General features: G+C 42.7%; 1 protein-coding gene across 7 annotated transcripts in view; it reads left to right on the forward strand.

Annotated features, from left to right (window-relative positions):
- The first annotated feature begins 277 nt into the window (after positions 1–277).
- Positions 278–25,657, forward strand: part of nsd1b (nuclear receptor binding SET domain protein 1b) — a 29,263-nt gene continuing 3,883 nt past the window's right edge. The window contains exons 1-21 of one of the 7 annotated variants that reach the window (XM_078930664.1): positions 966–1,114; positions 4,837–4,912; positions 5,789–6,678; positions 9,468–9,612; positions 11,037–11,209; positions 11,391–14,376; positions 16,337–16,449; positions 16,558–16,822; positions 17,139–17,239; positions 17,605–17,647; positions 17,809–18,047; positions 18,120–18,257; positions 20,854–20,977; positions 21,084–21,284; positions 21,365–21,544; positions 21,826–21,982; positions 22,302–22,507; positions 22,584–22,696; positions 24,719–24,865; positions 25,275–25,397; positions 25,472–25,588. In XM_078930664.1, the coding sequence (XP_078786790.1) occupies positions 1,070–1,114; positions 4,837–4,912; positions 5,789–6,678; positions 9,468–9,612; positions 11,037–11,209; positions 11,391–14,376; positions 16,337–16,449; positions 16,558–16,822; positions 17,139–17,239; positions 17,605–17,647; positions 17,809–18,047; positions 18,120–18,257; positions 20,854–20,977; positions 21,084–21,284; positions 21,365–21,544; positions 21,826–21,982; positions 22,302–22,507; positions 22,584–22,696; positions 24,719–24,865; positions 25,275–25,397; positions 25,472–25,588 (6,582 nt within the window). In that variant the 5' untranslated portion in view covers positions 966–1,069. Of the gene's footprint in view, positions 525–655; positions 1,115–1,370; positions 1,518–4,836; positions 4,913–5,788; positions 6,679–9,467; positions 9,613–11,036; positions 11,210–11,390; positions 14,377–16,336; positions 16,450–16,557; positions 16,823–17,138; positions 17,240–17,604; positions 17,648–17,808; positions 18,048–18,119; positions 18,258–20,853; positions 20,978–21,083; positions 21,285–21,364; positions 21,545–21,825; positions 21,983–22,301; positions 22,508–22,583; positions 22,697–24,718; positions 24,866–25,274; positions 25,398–25,471; positions 25,589–25,657 lie in introns of those variants that run through there. The other 6 variants (XM_078930665.1, XM_078930666.1, XM_023962402.2 and 3 more) reach the window with 6 other exon arrangements.

Genomic DNA, 25,657 nt, shown 5'->3' on the forward strand with positions numbered 1-25,657 from the left:
TTAAATCCCATTGTGCCGTTGTGGATTGACACACACTTGCACCGTTGCGGTGCATAGAAGCACCACAACACAAACACACAATCGAGGGGAATGAGACTTTTCTATAGTGAGGACATGAGTGAAAGGAAAAGGTTTTTCACGGCGGTGAAAAGCTTTGATGCTTCACTTTTCTCCGAGCAGAGCTGAACTTTAAGTCGAGCATTTATTAACACTTTGTGGCCTGCCCCCCACCCCCTCTCGGTCTCTCTTCTGAGGCTGGAGGACTCCATTTTGAATAGACCGGGTGTGCAGCCAGAGCCGGAGCTGCCACTGCTCTCATGAAGGCAAAGCGTCTGTTGTTCCGGTTCAGACTTTCTGTGGCGGCTGTCTGCTTCTCAGGCGAGCAGCTCCTGGTGTTGGGGACGTTTTCCACTCTGTCTCCAGCCTCTCTTTATCTCCATGATCTGAGCGTCTTCTGAGTGTTGATGGGCAGGAGGAAGATGACAGTTGTGGGCACAAAGTTTGCAATATGACATGTCAGAGAGGTGATCTTTTTATTTTATTTTTATTGATGCTTCTAATTAAGAAGGAGGGCGGGGCCGTTTTTGCTGGAGGTGATGTGTGTGTGTTTTTGGCGGCGGACAGATCAGAATTAGAGTTATTTTATTTTTTTTAGGAAAAATGAGATTTACGGCCCCCTCTGTGCTCCACGCTGTGGACCGGCTGGGGAGGGAGGCGGCGGTGACGCCTGGCAGCGCGTGCAGCTCAGAGACATGACTTTGAAGGAGCAGGCAGACTCAGGAAACAGAAGAAGCGCGCGCATCCATCTGAGGACGGGGGGAATGATAAAGTTGGAGTTATTTTAGAGCGAAAAGGGGAGGGGGGGGGGGTGTTGGAGCGCAGCAGATTTTCAATCCAGGGGCCAGGATCAGGCTGGACCAGGCTTTAGCGCATGTAGGGGAGGAGGGAGGTGGCGGAGGAGGAGGGGGGGGGGGGTGAGCTCTACAGGATACGGGCCTAGTAGTAGAGCCGTTGGGTCTGTGTTCACCCACCTCCAAAAAACTGGAAATTCGCACCCTTAAACGTCAGAATGAGCAGTTTGGAGGTCACGTTTGCGAAAGCCGACACCGGAATGGTAAGATTCTCGCGGCGGAGCCCACGTCACGCGGCATTTTCCGCGTGATTTTCTCGTTTTGATGCACAGACGGCGGAGGGAAAGCCCGTGCACGTGGACGTGTGTGTGTGTGTGACAGTGCGCGTGCGTGAACCCGTGTGCAGTCGTTTGGCGTTTGTGTCACTTTCTGGCGTTAACGCACGCGCGCCGGTCTCGCGCCGGTGTGTTAGCTTAAACAGTTAATTTGAACGTTTGATTTTTTTCTCTCTCTCTCTCTAAAGAGAAACGGCCTCGTTGAGCGCGCACGCGCAGCGTCATTTTACCGGCTGACCTTATCGTTGATGTGATAATAGCGTCATCAAAGGATTTACAGATGCGCGGATTTTAGCTAAAATGTCACGTTAGGAAGACCCGGGCGACGTTTGTGAGTCTGTTTACATGTTTATTTCTGACATCTCCGCGCACCACGCGCGTTTTTGTGTGCTCTGAAATGTACGCCTGTGTGAATGCTACCTTAGCATTGAGACCATCTTCTGATCCCTCCATACGTTACTGCACTACAATATTCAGCATGCTTGCCGCGTGCTAAAAACCATTCAAACTTTAAACATTTTAGCAAACATTGGCATTATTTTCTTGTACTTAGTCTTAGCTTGCAAATAATCCTATCTCCTTATTTATAAAACCATATTAGGTACCAATTCATTGGCTAAATGATTTAGAATCAATCTAATGTCGATTACCTTGTCATTATTGGCCTTTTTATTAGTTTTATTTTGTTTTAATGTAATTTAGCCTATTTATAAGGAGTAAATCCACATCTTAAGTCCATACACAAAAAGTACAAAATATGACATTTATTGTTATTTAGTAAATGGTTAAATCCACATTATTTTAGATTATTTAACATTGTGTTCTTGTGTATTGGCATCACTTTAGGGTTATGCCACCTCTTCCTGGTCCATCTTTAAAAACTTGGGCCTTATCCCAACGTTGACCCTAATCTTAACCTTAGGCAGGGCTGTTGTTGGACACTAAAGCACTGATTGGAGAGACGCGAATGCAGAAGTACCTTAAGTTGGAACAGTCCAATTGAATCCATCCAAGGCCAAATTGTTTCATTGTATTTTGATGTCGAGGTGACCACATGGAAGAGTTGTTGGTGTAGTACCATAGCAAGCAACAGGTGACCGGGGAGAGGAAAGCTGCTTGTCATGCTGCATACACACTGGCCATGGGATGTGTGTTCAAGGATGCACAAAGCAGACATTTTTGAACATGCTTTTAGCATATGCCAATCACACTAGTCTGTCGCTAACCAGCACCAGCACATGTACTCACAGTTAGAAGAGGCTTGATGCATAATGGCGAAGCAGTGCAAATCTGGCGAATCTTGAACAGCTCTATTCTGATATATATAAGAGCCTTGGTGTCAAAGAATTCTGTGATCAATTTTCAAAGGATTGGCACTTCTTTAAATTGTAAAGGACGCTACCCAGACGTCCTGTCTCCCTGATTGGTCAAGTCAACTGGTTTAACTTTAAAGGCGTGCTAAAGTGCCCTGGGTTTTTGTATGAGAACCCCATAAACAGACTTGAAAACTTGCGTAGCAGCACACAAATGCAAGAGGTTTGAACGCGGAAGCCAGAAACGCGCTTATACGCATGTTTACATAGACTTTTCATTGGTGGTGTGAATGTAGCATTGAGAAAGAGACCAGATCAGCTGTGACCAGTCGAGTTATGATAAGACAGGAAGGAGACAAACACAGAAACATGTGCCATAAGACCAAAGGGGTGAGTTAGCAACTGCAGCAATGAGAGAACAGAAAGGAAAGAAAGCAAATGAATGCTTTAAGACAATTTCAACAATTTAAGGCATTATATACATTTCTTTATATGTTTGCCCCTTTTAAAATTCAGTCACGCTTATGTGCTTTTCAAATCCAACTTTCTTTATTCAGCTAATTCAGTATTTAGTAAAAATGCAAAGATATACCTTCCCCATGATTTTCGAGTAACCGATTTGTTTTCTGTTTGAGATGTTATTAGTGTGTTACTAAACAGCAACAACAAAAAATTGCCGGTAAACAAATAATGAAGAAAAACCTTTTAGTTGACTCATACCAATGTAGTAAAACGATAAATAATACATCTTTAAATTTAGCACAAAACACGTTTGACAATTTCAACATAAATGTACTACGCAGTAGGAATGTAACAATTCACTTTTCCCATTGATTTGGTTCAATGGTGTAAAATGTGGTTTGGCTTTAAACCAGGAATTGTGGCAGGCCGATGATTTAGCATTTATCAATGCTTTTTAGCAGGCGTCATTGCAGCCTTTGCATGTATTAATCAGGGTTCTGGATTCACTCTAACTTTTTCAGGTAATTTAGCTTGAAGTAAGTTAATTAAAAGCTTTTCAAATATTTTAGCCTTCCTAATTTCCCTCAGTGCTTCAGAGGACTTCAGCGGCATCTGGAGATGGGTTCAGCTGTCTGCATTCATGCATGCATTTGTTTGAAATGAAATTTCATTTAGAGTTAACTTTTTTTTCCTGGCATTTAAAAATACCAACATCAGTAATGGTTCTTCTAAGTCAGTGTTTTTCAACCAGTGTGCCGCGGCACACTAGTGTGCCGTGGGAGATGGTCAAGTGTGCCGTGGGAAATTGCCCTCATTAACTGATCTAAAAACATTTCCCATCTCCAGGAAATCAGCTCTTTGTTCATCCAAACAGGCCCTGATAAAACACTGAGTAGTTAGGAATATAAAAGATCAAAAAATTAAATTTTCTTTGTGTTTACTTAATTCTATTAAAGACATTTTGATAAGAATGACGGTACCGCGATTTACCTGCAGCTATAAGTGTTTGCGGAAAAGTCCCGCTCCTTTAACTGTCTCCACCAATCATTCTTGGATTCTTAGTCACATGTCATCAGTCTGACCAATCAGAAGTGCTTAAAGTCTTCACTTCCTTGTTCTTAATTTTGCTGATAAAGTCGCTCAGTTCTAAAAAAAATACCAGCTAAAGCTTGTCTTTAGCGGTGTAGCTTTCCACAGAGTCTGGTGTCAGACCATGGAACAAATGAACAAAACAATGAAGCTCAGAGACGGGAGTCTTTCTGCCCTCTTTCGGCAGTTTTCACACTACATCTCCCATGATGCATTGGCTTAAAGGAACAGTGTCTCAGCGCACGATGAGTCGTCCTTGTTTAACATCTTGAAACCACAACAAACAAAGAAACAGTTTCTAAATTTTCTAACTTAACTTTTATTTCATCTCTTAGAAAAAAAACAGCCGCAACTTCCTGCTTTTTCCGCCACGACTATCACAAAAATGCACGTGAGATTGGGGGGGGGGGGGCTCGATCAATACAGACCATGAATTTCTGCTTTTTTTTTTCTTTTCTTTGGATGCTGGTGTGCCGCGGGATTTTTGTCAAGGTTAAAGTGTGCCGTGGCTCAAAAAAGGTTGAAAAACACTGCTCTAAGTAATAGCAGGATTATCATGTTGTCATTATTTTATAAAACATTTACTCTGTATTCCAGTACTTTAGGGCTGCACGATATGAGAAAAAATCACGATGGTAGTGATTAATATTGCGATGACGATATAACTTGCGATACATGAACAAATAGGAAAACAACCAAAAACATAATTTCCATTTTACTGCAATAGTTTAATTTAAATAAGAGTTCATTCATTTCTATGCCGTTTTATCCCTTTCTGGGTCACAGGGCTGCTGGAGCCTATCCCGGCCACTTGAGGGCGAAGGCAGGGGATACCCTGGACAGGTCGCCAGTCTGTCGCAGGGTCAGTTAACATAAGATAATAAGTTAATAAGAGTTAACATAACTTGAATTATACTCCAAATGGCCCTCGTCAACATAGGAGGCAAGCATATGACATAAAATGACTCCATCTGATGCATAAAGGGATTTATTTGATTTGTTAAATACTTCAAACTGCCATAAGATTGTTTTAGCACATTTAAAGTTACCATTTGTTCCCAAAGTTACCACTTTTGTGATAAATTTGCAGTTTATTGTGCAGGCCTGCAGTACTTAAAGCAGCTTGGGTCTTAAAGTATTTAGATAGAAGCTACCAAAGTTTTCCTTGAGAATCTGTTCTTAATTTGGATTTACTTTCATTCTGCATCAGTTTTATAACCTAATCTGTATATTGTTGAATTTCAAAAGAGTCATAATTGTGGGTTTTTTTTAACTCACTCATTTATTCTGAGATCAGAGGTATTTGTGTTGAAGACATTTTTTTAACACAAATTCCTTTTCATGCATTGGGAAAAGTTTGCAGTCATTGTAGTTTATTTTCATGTTCAACCCCTCAGTTTAGTCAAGTATCACGTCATATCGGCAGCGGAGCCGCCACCAGTGTGTGAATGTGTGTGTGTGAATGTGTGTGTGACTGTAACACGCTTTGGGCCTTGTAGGTAGAAAAGCGCTATATAAGTATACGCCATTTACCATTTACATGTGTGCACTAAACGTATGGCAATTCTAGAAAACAGATTTTATTTTGTTTTACTGAAAGGGGAGAAGACTTCTGAGAACTCTGGAATTCCTACTCTTAAGATTTGGGAAATTCACAAAATGTTAAGCATTTTGCTTTTAAAATATTAACGTTTTCATTTGGCGTTTATTCCTTCAATCTTGTCTTCGTGTTTTTCAGGAGGGGACAATGCCATTATGAGTGGGCCTACCTCAGGCCCTGGAAGAAAGAGTCTTCATTCCACCTGCCCTCTGACCCCCACCCGTGACCCGTCCACCCACTCAGGCCCCTCCAGGCGGCACAGCCACAAGGTCGACCTAACGATGTCTGCAGCAGCTTCCTCCCTCAAGCACACGTCCGTCTATGGATTTGCACAGATGGACTCCTCCTCAACGTTACCGTCTTCTTCCTACAGCCCTCTGAGGAGGCTGCAGCATCTCACCACCATGGTGAGCCAGTCGGACTTGGTCCTGCCTCTGAAGGAGCCGGAGAGTGCCTGGAAGTGGGGGGCTCAGAAGAGTGATAGGATGGAGGGGGACAAGAACTCCTGGTCTGATTGCAGAAAGTTTTCTGGCTCCCAGACGATGAGCAGAGAGGAGACACCTGCTCAGTCTGCTTATGGACAAAAGCAAGCGGAGGTTCAAAAGGGAAGATCTGAATCAGACTCTGTACGTTTTACAGATTCTGCGACGGACGAGAAGAGGACTGAAGGTTGTTTCTCGGGCCCACCGAGTCCAGCCTTCTCTCTGGACAGTAACAGCCCCTTTGCAAATGGTTTGCTCCACTTTGAGTCTTCTTTATTTGAGGATGAAGAGAACGATGAAGAGCAAGGGACTACATCTCCCATTGGAGGTTTGAGGGACAAAGAGCAGGGGACGGAGAATGCCTCTGAGTCCTCTCCAAGGAAACTGAGTTCAAACTCCAAGGAAGCGGCTCTCCCCTCAGCGAAAGTGGTCACCCGCTCCCAGTCGTCTGGTCTACGCAGAAGATACTGGGACGGCTCAGAAGATGAGTGGTACAGCGACTCTGAGCTGTTCCTGTTCGATGACAGCTCCTCAAAGCAATCAGTGGCAAGTTTCTCACAATACTCTTAAGTAAACTTTTCAGTTTGTTAAGAAGTTAGTCACAGATGTTCTTTCTTATGCTACGGCTCAGAGACACACATTTGAGCGACCGCTTCCTATGAAAAGTCTATGTAAACGCGCACATGTGTGTTGTGGGCTTCTGTGTTCCAAACTCTCGCATTCTTGCATCGCTGCAAAAGTTTTAAAGTCAGTTTTCGGACTTTACATACAAAACACACGGCAATTAAACGGTCGCTGAAAGTTAAACCAGTTGAACTTTGACCGATAAAACACTCGGATTGGGTTGTGATATACGGATGGGATCCTTTTCAAGACATGGAAGTGGCAACCATTTGAAAATCAACCGTGATGGAGAAATTAGTAATTGCGGTTTGTCCCAGGCTGGAATTAAATGACACCAAGTCTTTCATATATTGGAATAGAGCTGTGATAGAAAAAGCCTGGAGGAAGATTCACGAGATTTGCACCGCTTCGACAATTCGCACCAAGCCTCTTCCAACTGCGAGTACAGGTCTCTGGTTACCCAACAGACCTGTGTGAACACCATATGCCAAAAGCATGTTCAAAACCCAGTGTTCAGCGCATCCTTGAACGCATCACACATACAGGAGACACAGCAAAGAGGAGATTGGTTGACAAGGTAGACAGCCAATCAGGAGACAGAACACAGTTTGCTGTGTAAAACTTTCTTTTAAGATAAGAAATGTGGATTTCTTATCTTAAAAGTGGATAAGAAATTGCTTTGAAAAAAAATAACGCAAAACAGTGAGACCACGGAAGGTGAGCCGCGACATAGGGAGGTAACACTGTACAGCAGTGAGAGAATTCCAGGTGAGCTGTTCAGCATTTGGGTGAAGGTTTTTGGATTTTTATCGGCCACCTAACCAAGGAACTTTAACCACAAAAAACTCTTCTGCCTTTGACAGGCTGAAAAAAATTTAACTGGGTCATGCAACACAACAACACAACAAAAATCTGAGCTGCAACTTGAAAGAAGAAAAAAGAAACATCAGCTTATCAGCTCTTTTAATAAATTGGTGAACTGAAGCAACATAGAAGTAAGTGAACTTTGTCACAGTGCCGCCCTCTTTGTCTCACAACAAGAGCCCCTGGTTCAAATCCCAGCTGTTTTTTTTTCTGTGTGGAGTTTCCATGTTCTCCCCCTGAATTTGTGGGTTTTCTCCAGCTTCCTCCCACTGTCCAAAAGTGTGCATCATAGGCCAATTAGTGACACTAAATTATTGCAAGGTGTGAGCATGTGTGACAGGCTGTCGGACCATCCAGGATGTACCGGTACTCTGCCTTTGCCCAACAGGGGTTGGGATAGGCCCCAGCAACCCCATGATATAAAGAAAGTAGGCAGGTTTAGAAAATGGATGAATGGAGTTGCAAGAGGTGAAAGTGCTTATCTTATTATTATTATTATACGAATTTCAGAAACTGGGTATCTTTTGTAACTGTAAAATGTTTTTAGTGTTTTTTCCACTCAAGAAATGGGTTAGAAGCATATAATATTAATGTGTTTTACCTTTTTGAACCAAGTCTTCTAAGTTTTTCCGTATAAAAGTGAAAGACTTGGCTTCTAAAATTACATGAGAGGCTTCATCAACCAAATATGAATAACCAACTCAAGTTATTAAGTCAAATAATTGCAAGTGTTTACTCAATGTTTACCCCAAAACATGGACTAAAACTCTACTGACAGCTGTAAAAGGTAGCCCAAACTTTACAACCCCATCCAACGCAGTTTTTCCCTCCAAACTGCTCAGTTTTTCTGAAACCTACCAAATTCGCCAACAGCATCTCTGAACTAACTACAATTGGAGTGAGGACAAAAGCACTTTCCATATACTAAAGCATTCTATGACCAGCAGTAAAGGTGAAAGGTCAAGAGGGATATTAGTATCATATTACACCATTGATTCGTCAGTAAACACTTCAGCCCCTCCGCTTTTATTATGACACCATCTACTCTTTTAAACTTGTAATGTTAGTAAGAGATAGAGGGAAGCATTTGAGTTTACTAATAAGTTTTACTTTTGTGAATAATAATAGCAATTTCAGTATTTGCTGTTATTATATAAAGTTGGTTTTCATTCTCTTTGTTTGGCAGAGAAAATTGAGAGAAACACCCACAAAAAATGCCATCTCGCCCTTTTCTTTTCCTTTCTTCTTGTGTTCTTGATATCTCTCATTTAAGTCATTTGGGTTTATGATTTTATCAATGGTATCCAGCTTTATCCGGTTATTAACACACACATTTACTTGGTTTGTCATCAGAGAAAGTTTCTGAGACATCTTTAAAATGACATTGGCTGGTTTGAAATTGCATAATAGTATATAATCAAGAGAAATAAAGAAAGAATGTATCATAGCAGCTGCAAACATGCTGGAGGGGTCCACCCTGCTTCAATGATTTAAACAAAGAAACATTAATAAAGATTAATGTTTGTAAAAAAAATCCACTGTATTACCACTAACTGTTGTGAAGAAATATTGCACAATGTTAAAGTATTCTTTAAAAAGCCTTAGCTGGAGGGAAAAGGATTCGATATCGCTCATTCTTGTATCAGGCGTCCTTGTGCACCCAGTCTATTAAACCATTCACAAAAGAAAGATCAGTCACCAGTGCTGTTTGTACTGCTTTATTTAAACCACACACTTAAAATTTCAGCAGTTATGGAGCAGACCTACAGGTTCAAACCTTTTTTTGTAGTTTCTAAAAGAATCATTGAGTAATAAACACTTTAAATCAAATCTCCTTTGTTCTGCAGCAGCCAAACAGCCTGAAGAAAAACTCTTTGCCGCCTCTGAAGTTTGTCGAGGACGAAGTGGTTTGGGCAAAGTTCAACCGAAGACCATGGTGGCCGTGTGAGGTGCTTGTTGACCCCGCACAGGGAGTCTACCACAAAGTGAAAGGTGGGTGTGTTGAGTGTCCTCACTAGCTGTGATAACCAGTGTTGTAGCTCATTAATACCCGCTAGTTTACCCTTCCCATTGCTAGTTACTTGGATTAGGTGTATTCTACTATTAAGAAACTGAAAGGGCAGAAGCTTTTGGAGAAGTATCGAGATGGTGACCCTTGAGGCCTGTAGACACTTGGGACCCGGCTTACCAGTTATTCTCAGCAACCTATGCAGAAATTGTTTGTTTGGATATTTAGTATATGTATTTAAAATAAAAAAAAAAAAAAAAAAAAATATATATATATATATATATATATATATATATATATATATATATATATATATATATATATATTTTATTTTTTATGATTAAACAATTGTGGTTACTTTCTTATTGTAGAATAATAATAAATATAAGTGTTTATGGTGGTTTCTTTGTTAGATCTTTTTATACATCCACATTGTCCAACATCAAGTGTCTCTAAAGGTGCGGCTGCGTCAACCACTCAGGGACTCAGCTTTGTTCTTGTGACGTTTTCAGGGACTCGATCAAAGGGTAGAAAAATAAATGCAATACGGCTGCTCGATGTGAGGACTTTCGTCCTGAACTTCCACCCATTTTCTTAACCTGCTGGAGCCGCGGGGTTACTGTTGGGCGAAGACGGAATACACCAGCGATCAAGGCCGCTATGACGGCCCCCGCAGTCCGGCTGGACCCTGGGTGGCGGCGTTCACTAGCTCCAGCTCCGTGGACTTATGATGTTTATCTTATTTTCATAAAGGCAATAATAGAAAAAGACCCCCCAGTTTTATTTTTATTTTTCCCCTCTCGAATTAATGCTCAAATTGGACCACAGGCAGATGGAAGTAACGTTTAAAAGGGCCGTAACTCAGGGGCAGCTCTCGCTGCAGGAGAGAAGTGCACCAGGAGAGACTCTGAAGGATCTGGTGAACCCAGACACGGCGACTTGCTTGCCCGCAGAAGCGCAAGCAGCTGAAGAACCTGAAAGGAAACACGTGTAGAGCTCTCCAAAACACGTAGAGCTCTCCAAAACATATAAACCCAGGCTACTCGCTCAATATCATCCTTGTTTTCCATCATGTGGCAACAAACGAAGTCCAGCAAAACGTTGGCGGTTTCCCCGCGGTTGGGGTGTCAAGGGGTCCAGCAGTAACTTTAACGCACGTTAAAAAAAGAGGCAGCATTAGGGAGTTCTAATCAAATGAATCAGCAGTACCACATTGAATTACTTCTTTGCATCACATTGGTTTTGCTTGCATGTTTGTTAGTTGGGACACCAGGTTTTTATTTTCATACTAACCAGTGACATGAAATACGGCTAAGACTTCTCAGGTTTTACAGTTTGACCCAATTCATGTGTTCCCTGTAAGTCTTGGGTTCCTGGAGTTTCTGAGTCACATTTCATTGTGTTTCAGAACCCAGTGACCGGCCTTGTCGGCTTTACCACGTCAGGACCTTCGGGCAGCCAGAAGAGCAGGTCTGGGTCGAGGACAAATCAATCCACACGTTCCATGGAGGATTTGAATTTGAAAGACTTCTTCTTCTGCGCCGGAGAGGGAAACAAAGGGTGCAGAACAACAAGTGCACTGTAATTATTAGTCTATCATTTGCAAGAAAGTTAACGTATGTCTAAATTTAAAGGTTAGTTTTCTGGTGGGATGACAGATAGTCTTCTTAGACGAAAAAGAAAGCTCTTCTAACCATAAATTTGATCGACGGAAAGGCTTTTCTGTAAATTGAAATACAATGTTTGTCTTATCTTTGTCCAGATCGCAAAGCGTTTCCAGGAATCGTGGAAGTTCAGCGTGGCAGAGGCTGAAGCTGTTTTGCCTGCTCGACCAAAAATGGCCTCGATATCTTTTTCCATGGATGACCTGTGCCAGTTCAGCTCCCCACCGGAGACCGAAAAGAAAAGTCAGCCAACTTTGACTCCTTTCACTTTACCTGCCTGCACTCTTTCTGAAACATCGCACTTAACTAATGGATCCCTTTCCTCCCCGATTACACCTGCTGAAAAGCCAAGTACTTTAGGTAAATCCTCCAGCAAGAAGAAAAGCAAATCCTCAAAGGACCCCAACAGTAAACATGTTAAAAAGACACTGCACAATAGCCCTAAAGACACAGACAGAAACAATGAAGAATGTCCATACTCAGACCTTGAGTCAGTCCCTAAAATTTTGTGTCCTAAAGCACTTGAACGTCAAACGAACTCAGTTCCCTCCCAGCCGTCTGTCATGGTGGCCAAAGAGCTGAAGAAACAGCCGGAGGTTCAAAGTGGTCTTTGGTTCAGCAAATCAGGCAAAGACAGACGACCTAAGACTACCAGTCCCATGCCGGACCGCTCTCTCTTCAGTAAGCTGCCCTCTAAGAAAAAGAACTCATCTACTGTTTGTAAAAAGACCCTCATTACTACCCCTTCCTATGTTAGTGGGTCTGGAGACTCTGCACCACTTTTAGATAAGAATAAACCAGCAGAAACCAGTCTGGTACCCCGAAAAACTAGCTCCTTGAATTGTACGAATAATCAGGCTGGTATTAAAACGTCTGATTCAGTTGAAGCTTTTGTGGATCAGCCTGACTTGTTGGACAGAGAGAAGAACCTGCTTTCAGTTGAAGTAGTGTGTTTAAAGGCTAGACCGTCAGCCAGTAAGTCAACTGATTCTGTTTCAGAGCCGCCATCCAGCAAGAGGGAAAGCAAAGATGATAAAAGAGATTCAGAGCTCTCAAAGAATGTCGATTTTGATGGTCAATCGAGCCTATTTAAGAATAAAAAGAATGTCAGTGAAACGAAAAATTCAGTCAAGATTGCTACTAAACCAGTGAATGACACTATTTTTGACCAAGAAAAGAAAACTGACAAGACTATCAAGTTGTGTTTACAATCTAAATCCAATGACTCATTATCAATCCTGGAGAAGCAAACAAGTTTAGTCTCAAAGTGCAGGTTGCCCTATGTAAAATTGATCCGCAAGGAGATAAAGGATAGGAGGTATTTAAACTCAAGCGGGACTGTTTTTACCGCTGGCACGGTTGTGTGCAAAGAGAAAGAAAAGGAACCCAATGGGACGAAAACTTGTCAATCCCAACAGAAAGACAGTAGAACAAGTGCCTCCAAAGATCACAGCGTGGCTGAGCCTGAAAAGGGCTCTGTAAAGAAAGTCAAAACCATTGATAGGTCTGGTAAGCTTCATCTCTCCACAGACCAGTCACTTGGGAATAGGACTGAGGTTTCTAGTGTGTCTGCTGTAGACCTGGGTTCTAAATTAGTAGAAGAAGCTGTTTTAAATTCAAAAACAAGAAAAGAGACTCAGTCAACTTCCAAACAAACACACCTTCCAGAAAGCAAGAATAACCCTGGTTCTGCTGTGCCAAACAAGTCCTCTGAGCAGGAAAAGGGTTCAGAAGAACATATTTCATCCATCTCAGCATCTACTGCAAATGCGCTGCCGGGTCTCTGTGAAGAGGAGCCCTTGTGTGAGGATTACCGTACACCTGAAAGCTTTTGTTCCGGGAAACCCAAAAAAGTTTCTAAGAAATCTAAACGTGTTCGAGAAGTGAATGAAGTCCTAAAAGCGCAACCCGCTCACCTCCCAGCCAGCAATCGGCTGATGACGAGAGCGCTGAGGGCCATGTGCGATCCTACAAAACAGGACATAGTTGGAAAGAAAGCTGAACAAAAACAGATCCTCAAATCTTTCAGAAAGACTAATCATGTTAGGAAGAATCATAAAACCAAACTGGAGTTTTATACGAAAATAAAAGCTTTGAAATCCCACCATCCTGACAAAAGCGAATGTGATCAGGGCAAAATTTCTAGTAGTAGCTCCCCCTCTCTAATGTTTTCCGATTCCAGTGACTTTGAGGATGTCAAGAGTGAAGATGAAGACCTTTCAATATCCTCAACTCCACCGATGGACTTCATACCGCTTACTTCAAAAGTCAAAACAAAGCACGAAGGTCAATCCTCAGACATATACTCGCCATCTCCTCCATCGCCGTTTTCCTTTCTCAGAGCTTTCAAAAACGTGGAGGAGGTTTCCTTCCAGTCACTTGGGGCTGACAGAGGTGGTAAGCCCATTTCTTTCAAGCCAAAGCCAAACTGCAGGTTCAGCACATTTCTCATGATGTTGAAGGACTTGCATGACACCAGGGAGCGTGATGGAGCGCCACTAGAGCTGGAGATCGGACCACCGAGCGCACATGTTAAGAAGGAGCCGTTGGTGATGCCAGGAGAAGCTGCATCTGCAGGAGGGGATCAAGAGACTACATGCGCTCTGACCGATTCAAGTGCAATCCCAGACAAAAGCGTAGAAGCCCTGAATGAAGGAGGTGCAAGTCAGACACCAAAGAAGTCCTCCAACCGAAGAACCAACTCTGGTTGGTTCAAAAGTAAACCCAACCGCAGGGCGCCTTGCTCTCCTGCCAAGTCTGGACCCGGTTTTCCAGGCCTGGAGTCTCTTTCAGAAATGATGCCGGCAGAGGACTCCTTGGAAGCCATGGAGTGGTCATCAAGAGTTGTGGACTTCCAGAGCAGCAGCTGGGATGAGCCAGGTGGAGGGAGTGATGCGGTTGGGGCAGAACAACAGGAGGAGAACCCATGGAGCATGGCAAAGCAGAATCTAACAGCCCCGCTGCTTTTGGAGCAGAGAGAACGTGACACGGCGGAGGAACAGCCAGACTGCCTCGTTTCAGACTTCATCAAGAGAGATTCAAGCTTCGCGAACATCTCTGGAGAAGACGACAAGGCGGTAGGAGGTAAGATCAGCCTGCCATAAACAGACGTTAGGTAGCATCACTGGAGGGGATAGAAAAAAAGTTTTATTTTTAAACAGTTGAAATTTCACAACAAAGACAAATTATTATGACACCTGTTTAATCTCACCATCTCTCTTCAAGAGCTCTTGATAGATATTTTAAAAGCAGCTTACTATTAAAACTAAACACATGTTTTCATACTAAATGTATAAAAAAATTATATTCATGTCATTATAAACAAACCTACACACATGTATACAAAGGCAAACATAAACACTTATGTAGCCATGTTTTGATTTTGGAAACAACAGATTAGATTAGTTCATTGGAATTCAATCTAAATGAAGGCATACTCATCTAAAAACCCAACATACTGATCTGTTTAGCATCTCTAGGGAACTCTTTAAAATGTTTTTATAGCTTACCATTTTTTCAGAGTATAAGTTGTGTTTTATTTCAAATTTTGGCTCAGGGTGCGACTTATATTTAGGTGCGATTTATCTGTAATTTTAAAAAATAGAAATAAATAGGCTCATATGGTTTTTGTTTTCCCTTTAACAAGCACTAGCGGGCACTGTAGGCGAGGATTTGCCACTGACAGCAACGCAGAAGAAGAATCGTGCTCAGTCTGATCAGTGGATGGAGTCCAAAACCAACATGGTGGAGCGTTCTCCTCCTGAACTTTAGCATAGTTTTCTTATTTGTATCAAGACAATAATTTAAAAAAAATCGTCTAACTTTATCCTCATTTTTCCCTCGTCTGACTAATGCGGAGCAGCAAGTCATCAGACTGGGAACTACAGCTGAAAGCGGCTGTCATTCAATACTGTAAAAGACTCAATGATCAAATGAACCCAGACAAGGAGATGTTTCTCTTACAAGTGTGACTCATACATGATTTTTTCTTTCTTTTTCATTATAGATTTTTTTTTTTGCTGCTGCGACTTAAAGTCCAAAAAATATGATACTTTAAACTGTATTGTGCCGAGAAAGATTGTCTTTTCTGTCTTGTGAGGCCTCAGTTTTAAAAGTTAGTTTTGAAACTTAAGATGTGTTTGTACATTTCTGATGTTTCCATCCTAAAGCAGCTTCATACATCTGTGCCTCTTAAGTAATGAAGCATTTCAAGTGCTGTTTACCCAAACATGCTTTGACTTTTCTTCATCAGTTCATTTTTAAACTCTCCAAATGTTCTCTGGAGGGACTGATTAGTTGTCGTCCCCCATTTGCTGTTGCTATGAACAGGAAAGGGATTCGCCAAAGGAAATCCCAAAAATCCCAGAATACGTTGACTGTTTTTGGTCACGACACCTGATCCACATCATCTCTGATTGTAAAAAATAATGTTATTGTGCCTTCAAATGAAAGGGATTTCTAAAGGCTTTAGGATTTGATTTAAACATGTAATAAAAAAGGTGTTTTAGTTTAGTTTTGCTCAGAGGGTTTATGTTGTTTTAAATCTTTAAACTTCTTGGCCGAAATATGGATTTTTTATTGATTTTTTTTTCTTGCCTTTTGGTGTAAGAATTATGGAGGGCAGTTCTTTGTTTTAGTTTTAAAAAGTTTTTTCAGTAAATATTTAAAATAATAATATTATAATAATAATATTATTTTTTTCTGACGATGGAGGACATTTATTAAGAAAATTAAGTTCAAAATTGCAGTTTTGAAGGTTTCATTATTCACATCATTGTAAATTAGGAGCAGACAAAAAAAGCTTATTTGTGACGATTTTGGCTAAAATCTGCATAATCATAATTAAAAGACCACTGGGAACACTGTGAAATTAGATTAAAGGATGATCAGAGCTGTTTTCACAGGCAGCAACATTTTAGAATTGAACCCAAATCCATTTTGAATTTCCACTCAGTGTGGGGCCTTTGAAGGAGTTTGTCATATCAGAAATAAATTAATCTGAACCTTTTTCCTGCCGTCTAAACGTTATATCCTGTTTTTTCAGCGCATAAACGGGTAAGAAAACCCAGCAAGAGGCTGATTGAATGGACCGAAGAGTACGAGCAAATTTTCGGCACGAGGAAGAAAACCAAAAAGCCTCTCCAGTTGATTGGAAAGGTAAAAATCTTACAAAGTAAGCTCTGCTGCAGCGTTGAAGTTCTTAGAAAGTTTGGGACCGTAAGCTCCTTCCAGATCGCTGTGAAACTCACAAGTTTTGTTTCTCAGGCCAGTCCCACACCCGTTACCTCGGCACCAGAACCTCTGGACTCTGACAACAACACAAGCGACCGCCCCCCCTCGACTGCGCTCCCTGAAATACAGACCCCGCCCCCTGAGGAAATCGCTGCAACGACACCACCGGAACTACAAATTCCCAGCAGCCAGCACACCAAACCCAGAGACACTCCGGTGCTGTCCACTGACACGCTGACACCCCCACCTGAGGTGGAGCCCCTGCTGTCAGAAGTGTCTCCTAAAGACAACAAGGAAGGTGAGTTTGTGGACGTTCCTAGCGTTCACATTTTTAGGATCTTATGTGGTTTCAGCGAGTAAAATCTTCAGCTGTTTCCTGCTTTTGAAGCATTCAGTTCAATGCTTTTTTGGAACTGATTGGAAACAAATGTCAAACTTTCAAAGCAAATGTAGCTGCTGGAGCAGGTCACATGAGGTCCTTCCACTTCCATGCGATTCTTTTGGTTTCTGCAAAAGCTGACTACATTAATGAACCGATTTAGGACCAGATTTTCACCTTCAGAACATTCATCGTGTTCCACTGTAATCATGTGGCTCTAACTTTCCACTCGCAGTAAGTCTGCCTGTGCTGGAAAAGAAGCGGAAGAGGAAACCCACTCAGAAGATTCTGGAGTATTGTCTGGAAGCAGAGGCTTCAACCGGCCCAAAGAAGAAGGTACAGTACGAGCTTTTGGTTCATCCGGGACCTCGCAGTAGGGATGCATGCAGGGAAAGTAAACCAAAATGCAGAGTAATAACTACAGCTTGGGTTATTAAAAAGTGGCCTTTTTATTAAATGATAATAATATGTCATTGCTCCAATATTTAAGAATTTGTATATTTGTTTGGCTTTATTTTGAAAGAATTGTACTGAATTCTTAATGACACCACTGCTCAGGGCTCAGCAGGTAAAAAATGAACAGGGTTCTTGTTATTTAATATATGAAATCTTTGCTGCAAAAACATACTTTGCGCTGGTGAATACAGTAAACTTTATTTAGTAAAGATATCAGAGTCTCATAAGGTTTTTCTGTGCTGCAGATCAAAGGACTTAGAAATAATTCAAGTTCTACCGCTCATTCAGGTGAGTTGATGTGCCGGCATGGATGTTTTTAGCATCCTGTACAGTGTTAATTCTGGGCCTCTTTCATATCAGTCGTGTAATTCAAAGTTGTCGAAGGATCTGATCTCCTCAGAACTTCATCTGCTTATTATTTAAATCTGATACTCCTGTCTTCTGCCCAGATTCTGCTCCACCACTATTAAAACTGAAGAGTAAAGCAGCTTTGACCCCAACGCCAACCTCTGAGGTCACCCCCTGCCCACCCACACCCTCCATTCAGATCAATCACAGAGCCGCTCTGCCCCCCCATCCAGCTCCTTCTCCCCCTGAGCCCAGGCAGTTGGAGACAGCAAAGGCAGATGCTCCTCCGGCTGAGGACCAGAACATCCCAGATGACCCTAAGGATGTGTCAGAGGGAGAGGTGAGCCGCCTTTACAGCGACCTCTTCTCTTTGCCTCCAAATGTCAGAACACGTTTATTTCTTCATCCTTAGGGCGACCAGTGCAGCCCGGACCACAGCTTTTCCTCTGCAAAGGACGACTTCGGACTCTGTGACGACTCGGTTTTACCGGCCAGGAAGATCATTGGGGACAGAGGTGGACCGGCGTCCATGAAAGAAACCATATGTCAGGTGGGTTTATCCGGGTAACCAGGGCAAAGAGTCTGGAACCATTATAGGTTGTTGACATCAGTCTATGTAAAAACTCCCCATCATGGACTGGAGGAGAGTTTCACTGAAGCTGAAATTGTTGCTGTTGTTACCCAACAGTCAAAGGATCATTTTCTACCAAAAATAAAGTTTTAATGAAGTGTAACCAGAAATCATCAAACGTGGATCTCTTCAGCCATAAAGCTTTCTCAACGAAAACAAAAGCTAAAGAGGACCAAAAAATGTCCACTCAGTTCTGATCAATCAGGCTGAAGAAACTCCTGACATTCATGTCAGTCATGTTAAAAAGCAACACACTAAAATACTATATTTTGCTTAATAATACCCTAATTTAGTACTTTTACATGTTATTGTGCTAATTGACCAGCATGCTTATTAGCAGCTTCAGAGCGTTCTATATTAAAAATGGACCGATTCCCTAAAACAAAGTTATTTTTACAAACCAGCAGGTTTAATTATTACTTAAAAGAAAAGGTAAAAAGAAAGACGTCTCAACTCCATATTTTTTATGAACAGCTCTACCTGTTTTTAAGAAACACACCCATTCACGTGGTAGTGGCGTCAAATCAGAGCACGGTGCGGCAGTCTGGCAGCACTGCGTTTCGGGCATTGCACTATTTTTATAGCTCAAGTACCTGAACTTTGGCCAAGAATTTGCATCACAACAATTAATCAGGAACTCGGCTTTGGCCCATGACGTGTTGATCGTTGGGTGAAGCCCAAAACAACAAGGAGGAGCATCAGATCGTTCTCCTAAACTTTGTAAACATTTTCTTATTTGTTTTGTAGTAATAATATAAAGTTCCTCTATATATATATATTTTTTTTTTTTTCATTTTTTCCTCCTCGGACTGATGCGGGTCAGCAAGTCAGCAATCCGGGTCACATAGAGATGGAAGTACAGCTGCAAGCGTCCGTCATTAAGACGCGGCTCCTGCAGAAGATGGTGATGCTCGCCCTACGGGAGACATGGAGACGTGATTACTGATGCTTTTGTGGAGCTTTTTCAAAATAAATCAGTCTGATCTCTCATCATCAACAGTAGCTACGTTTGCATGGACAAAAGTAATCGGAAAGAATGCCTGATGGGAAGGAAAATGCGTCATGTAAACACGCCGTTCGGAATAGTCTGCCCCGATCAGACTCGTTCGGATCAAAATTTCTTTCCGATCGAGATAGGTGGGTTATGCCGATTGTTGATCCGATCTTGTTGCATGTAAGCAGTTCATTCCGGTCGTGTGTCACTGCTGCTCTGGTTTAACGTCATGCATAGACGGATGTTTCGCTCCAGAGAAAGCTTTGGAGCTCAAACAGGACCGACCGGCTGCTCCGCAGACGCCCGGTTTGAAGCGCATACGCCTCTGTGCTCCGCCCTCGCCCCGCGGGCTCCTTGCCCCTCCCTTCCTATCTTCTCCGACACCCCTCGCGAGGGGGGCGCCAGGGAGGAGCGCTTAGTGACCCCTGACGTCCGGACCCTGCGTGGTCTGGGCGCGGCTGCCGGTGGACGTAGCGAACCGTGTCTCTGAGCAGAGCAGCCGGACATAAAGTTTTGTGTTTGAGGGGAGGAGAGGATGCTTTGTTACATGTGGGAGACTTTGGTCTGCCATCCGTCCCGCAGCTCTATGTGAACGAGCAGCCGAATTCAGGAGAACCATGTCTCCCGTCTCCGGGCAGAGCTCGGACCGTCAGCTCGCTCAGCGGCTTTGGGGCGGTGTGTAGCAGAAATGCCGCTCAGTCCTTAGAAACCGTTCAAACAATCACGTGGATTTGTGTTTCCAGTCGTGTCCCGACAAAATAAAGGCTGATGATGTTATTCCCACATATTTATGTGCAGCCAAGATGCAGATTGTGGCATTTCCTACATTGATTTTGTGTTCATCAAACAAGGCTAAATGTTGTTAACGCGTGTTAGCCCTCTCCTAACCCTGGCGTCTTCCGGCTCCGTTATTCCACAAAAAAAGCACTGACCCCACGGATTAAAATTAAAACGATGAGCGAACAGGCTGGTCATAATATTCACAACATTAATAAAAGCACATTTAGAAGATCATCTCGTAGATTCCAGAGATGCTGCATAAATGTATGTGGCAGCTCACTTTGTTTACAGTGGAACTCATTTCCTCTTCCGGTATTTTCAACACTACTGCGCATGCCCAAATGATTTATTCCGACCAAAAGTGAGACCATATGAACGTTTGTTCTAATCGGAAAAAGTTTTTCTGGGCCCATGTACACGGTTGAATTCTAATCTGACCATTGATCCGATCAAGATATTTTGCACATCTAACCGCAGCTAGTGTCTTCCATGCGTTATAAATGAGAAATACACTCAGTGCTCCCATGTGGTGATGGGCTAAAAACTTTTGACAGTAGCTCCTCCCACACGTTGGGAGCTTGAAGTTTATAAACATATTTTTGGACAAGCGTCCAGGAATCAGACTTTAGTGGAAATGAAATGATCCCTAATTTGGGCAGATCATAGTTAGCCCAATTCGCAAGTCCTAAATGTTTTAGTGATTTGTAATACGGTATTTTTCAAAGAACCTTTTCGTTTCAGGTGTGTGAGAAGACCGGGGAGCTGCTTCTCTGTGAGGGCCAGTGCTGTGGAGCCTTCCACTTGGCCTGCATCTCTCTGGCCGACGCCCCCAAAGGGAAGTTTGTCTGTCCGGAGTGCAAGTCAGGTACGCTTTGTTTTGATGTTTGTGAGCAGCGAGGGGTGGCGTTTGTGTCTGAGCATCGTTCGTGTTGAAGTCCACGCTTCCAGTGACAGACCCTTCACTTCTGCAGGCGTCCACACCTGCTTTGTGTGTAAGAAGCGAGGCGAGGACGTGCGCCGCTGCATGATTCCTGTGTGTGGGAAGTTTTACCACGGAGAGTGCATCACAAACCACGCCCCAACCGCCCCCGTCAACCGAGGTTTCCGCTGCTCCATCCACGTCTGCCTCACCTGCTTCATCGCCAATCCCAACAGCTCGTCCATCTCTAAAGGTAGCTGGAGCAGAAAGCCGCTCTGTTCCCGTCCTCAGGTGTGCGGCTGCAGCTGTGAGCCCTCTGGTGTTTGTCTGCAGGCCGCCTGGTGCGATGCGTGCGCTGCCCAGTGGCCTATCATGCCACAGACCTGTGCATGGCGGCGGGCAGCGTTGTGCTCTCCAGCAACAGCATCGTCTGCCCCAACCATTTCACCCCTCGCCGGGGGGTCAAGAACCACGAGCACGTCAACGTCAGCTGGTGCTTTGTCTGCACAGAAGGTGCTTCCCAGCCCCACCACAGTCCTCTAGAACGGTCCTGTTTCTCCATCAATGCTGCATCATTTGTCTTATGTTGGATTGATAATTGACCAGAATCTACAGATGATTATATAAGACTACAAATGTTGGTATGAGATCAGTGTCACTGATAGTGTTGTACTTCGATGCTCTGACTGGACAATTGCAAGTTCAGCAAAGGGAGAAATGTATAAGACAGCAAAGCAAACCTGACGTGTTGCAGATCGGTCACCACCACGGCGTTCCTCTGTTCCCTCCTGCAGGGGGAAGCCTCCTGTGCTGCGAGTCCTGTCCTGCTGCATTTCACCGGGAGTGTCTCAACATCGAAATGCCTAAAGGCAGCTGGTACTGCAACGACTGCAAGGCTGGGAAGAAACCACACTATAAGGACATCCTGTGGGTAAAGGTCGGACGCTACAGGTCAGCGACCAAAGATGAAAGTTCACCCTCACTGTTCTCTGTGATTCATTCCCAAGTTCTCACAAAACCGGATTGCACTTTGGTTTTATATTTCAATTTAAGGTCACATTTGAGAGAACGCATCTTTACATTATTGTGATGTAAGATAAAATGGCTCAGATATCTCTCATGTATCTGCAGTAGAGCCACTTTTCGCTAACAGCTGAGGATTTATGGATGAGTGAACCTCTTTTAAATACGCTGCTAGTGAGCTAAATCCTCATGAGGCCAACTTTTAATTTTTGCCAAACATTAAGTTTATGCTTTTTTCTCTGCCAAGGTGGTGGCCTGCAGAGGTCAGCCATCCCAAAACCATCCCAGAGAACATCCAGCGGATGAGGCACGATGTCGGCGAGTTTCCCGTTCACTTCTTCGGTTCCAACGACTACTTGTGGACCTACCAGGCGAGAGTCTTCCCCTACATGGACGTGGACGCCAACAGCAAAGAAAAGATGGGGAAAGGCGTTGACACCACCTACAAGAAAGGTAAGCTGGGATTCAAGGCAGACATTCTCGTTGATGTGGGGAAGTTCTGCATATCAAGGCTTTTGTCCTCCGTCAGCTTTGGAGGAGGCTGCTGTGCGATTCCGTGAGCTGCAGGCAGAAAAGGAGCTCCGACAGCTTCAGGAGGACAGGAAGAACGACAGGAAACCGCCACCGTACAAACACATAAAGGTTTGGCAGAGCACCTCTGCTCTCTGTTCAGGGACATGCTCCTGTTATCTGGAGTTGAATTATTCAGTCAGGCTCACTGCTTCTATTAAACTGAACCTCTTCACTTCTAATCTGTCTGTTAGAACATTATTTTCATATCAACCATTTTCCAATTAAAAACAGTAAAAATACACAGATTTATTAAATGTATGAACAATATTGATTCACAAATTGATTAGTAAACTAAAGAAAACCAAATTATGCTATCGTCTTGACAGTCTAGGTGCTCCTAATCATAAACAGACTTTCATTTATCCACACCCATACACATTTAATTTATCAAATATTAAGTTTGTTAAATAGAGTTTGATTTATTGATTAAAAGAGAGAGGGATTATAAAAGCCATCCCAAATTGTTTGTAGATCAATAGATATATTTAAAGGTAAAGACACAAATTATCTCCTGAAAAAGGATTGTGAGCCAAGCATTTTTTTTAAATAAGGCTTTTTCAGGCTAGAAATTGGACTTTTTGTGGTGAAAAACTTACGAAAAAAATACATATTTTCCATGAAAGAAACATTTATAATTGTTGTAACCCCTTGTGCTATCTTAAGCACTTTAACATTGGGAGTTGGGTCATCTAGACCCACTAGACAGTGCTCTGAACCTTTTTTCTTCAATGATTTGTGATCTTCACTGGTGTCCATGGATTACATGAAATCTTTCCACCTTTATCCACCTTTGTCATGGTAGAGAGAACACGTCGATGTAAGGGTGAGGTCATCTGAGATAGCACAAGGGTTAATAAAAAAACAAGGAAATGGTGGTGGACTACAGGAGAAAAAAAACTGTCATTCAGCCACTGTCTATTGGTGGGGATTGTGTGGAGAGGGTGGCTGCTTTCAAGCTCCTGGGCGTCACCATTGAGCAGGACCTGACCTGGAGCGCCAACACCACTGCTCTGGTGAAGAAGGCCCAGCAGAGACTGTATTTTCTCAGGCTTTTAAAGAAAAACAAACTGAGTGAGAAACTGCTGGTGTCCTTCTACCGCTGCTCAATAGAGAGCATTTTAACGTACTGTGTCTGTGCCTGGTTTGCCAGTTGCACAGCTGCGGCTAGGACAGCTCTCCAGAGAGTCGCCACAAGAGCCCAGAAGATCATCGGCTGCCCTCTCCCATCCCTGGAAGAACTGTACAGTTCTCGCTGCCTAAAAAAGGCTCAAAACATTCTGCTGGATCCATCACACCCCGGACATTCTCTGTTTGAACTGCTGCCCTCAGGCAGAAGATACAGGACAATTAAAACAAGAACAAACAGATTAAAAAACAGCTTCTATCCGAGAGCCACCGTGGCCTTAAACGCTGCTAAATAAAGTTTATTTATTAGGGAAGTGTGCAATAACCGGAGAAGGTGTAACCTCCTTTTTATATTTTGTTGTATATTTTTTAACATATCTTTCTTATATTGTCTTATTTCGCAGTTTTTAGTTTTCTATTCTTACTTGACTTTTTATTCCACCGGAAAAATTGCACTGTAATTTCGTTGTACATGTACAATGACAAATAAAGATATTTCTATATTTCTATTTCTAATATTAGGTTTTGCTAATAACCAGAATGTAAACCCATATGTAATATCACTTAAAACCTGGACTTGGGGAAACCTTGTGGGGGAAAAAAGAATGTCGTCTATTTGTGAATTTAGCTCCATAATGTGGATGTTAGGTGAGAATTAAAGCTGTTTGTGTTGCCATTTATGCTAACTTTAAATACATTTATAGATTCTGATTATTGTGGAAGCTGAATTTGTAACAGAATAACAACGCAGAGCTTTAGAGGATTTACGTCAAAAGTTAACGAAATATTTATATTGTTTTTTTTTTTACTTTTCCACTAAATATTTATGAGATCGTCATTGTGTTATATAAATATTGATGTCATCTCGATAATCCATGATTGTGCTGCGAATTTTTTAAATGTATCATATGATCTTACTAAAGCACAAAGATGTGAGTTTGTTTGTTTGTTTTCTGACTCCTCCAGGTGAACCGACCCATAGGAAAGGTGCAGATCTTCACTGCAGACCTGTCTGAGGTTCCACGCTGTAACTGCAAGGCAACAGACGAGAGTCCATGTGGGTCGGACTCAGAATGCATCAACCGCATGCTGCTGTACGAATGCAACCCGCAGGTACCACACCCTTTATTTCATCATTCATAAAAACACATTTATCACCTCTGTAGCTCTATTTATTTATTGCTATACTCTGTTTTATCCCTAATAAATGTGTCAATCTCAAAATGAGACATTTTATTGCGGTTTTCTAATATGAAAACTTTATATCAAATATATTTCGAATAAAATGAGTTTAGTTGCCTCTTGTCTGCATATTTTATTTTCTCAGTGAGAGGTCAGTAAAAGGAAACCACAAAAATAGATGGTTTAAAATAAAGATGTACGGTAGTTTTACAGCTGCAGCTCTGTTTTAAAAAGGAAAAGTGGACGTTTTTCACGGTTATTCTTTAGAAAACACAGTTGAGCTGTCTGAGCAGAGCGTTTTCTGGATCTCTAAATCTAAGAGCCGTCTGTGAACTCACAGGTTTGCCCGGCGGGGGAAAAGTGCCTGAATCAGGCCTTCACCAAGCGTCAATACAGCCAGGTGGAGATCTTCAGGACGCTGTCCCGAGGGTGGGGGCTCCGCTGTGTCCACGACATCAAGAAGGTAGTTCCGGGGTGCTCCACACTGTTGCAGGACGTCCCGTTAGAGGCTCACGGGTCTCCTCTGTGCTCCGTCAGGGCCAGTTTGTCAGCGAGTACGTGGGGGAGGTGATCGACGAGGAGGAGTGCAGGTCCAGGATCAGACATGCGCAGGAGAACGACATCTGCAACTTCTACATGTTAACTCTGGACAAGGTACTGCTGCGCCGCCCGTTTCTCCCTCCTGTCTACCTCACGAGAGTTTCACAACCACTTATTGCCAAA

The sequence above is a fragment of the Oryzias latipes genome, chromosome 14 (assembly GCF_053564925.1).
Source record: "Oryzias latipes strain Hd-rR chromosome 14, Olatipes_Hd-rR_3.1".
NCBI lineage: Eukaryota > Metazoa > Chordata > Actinopteri > Beloniformes > Adrianichthyidae > Oryzias > Oryzias latipes.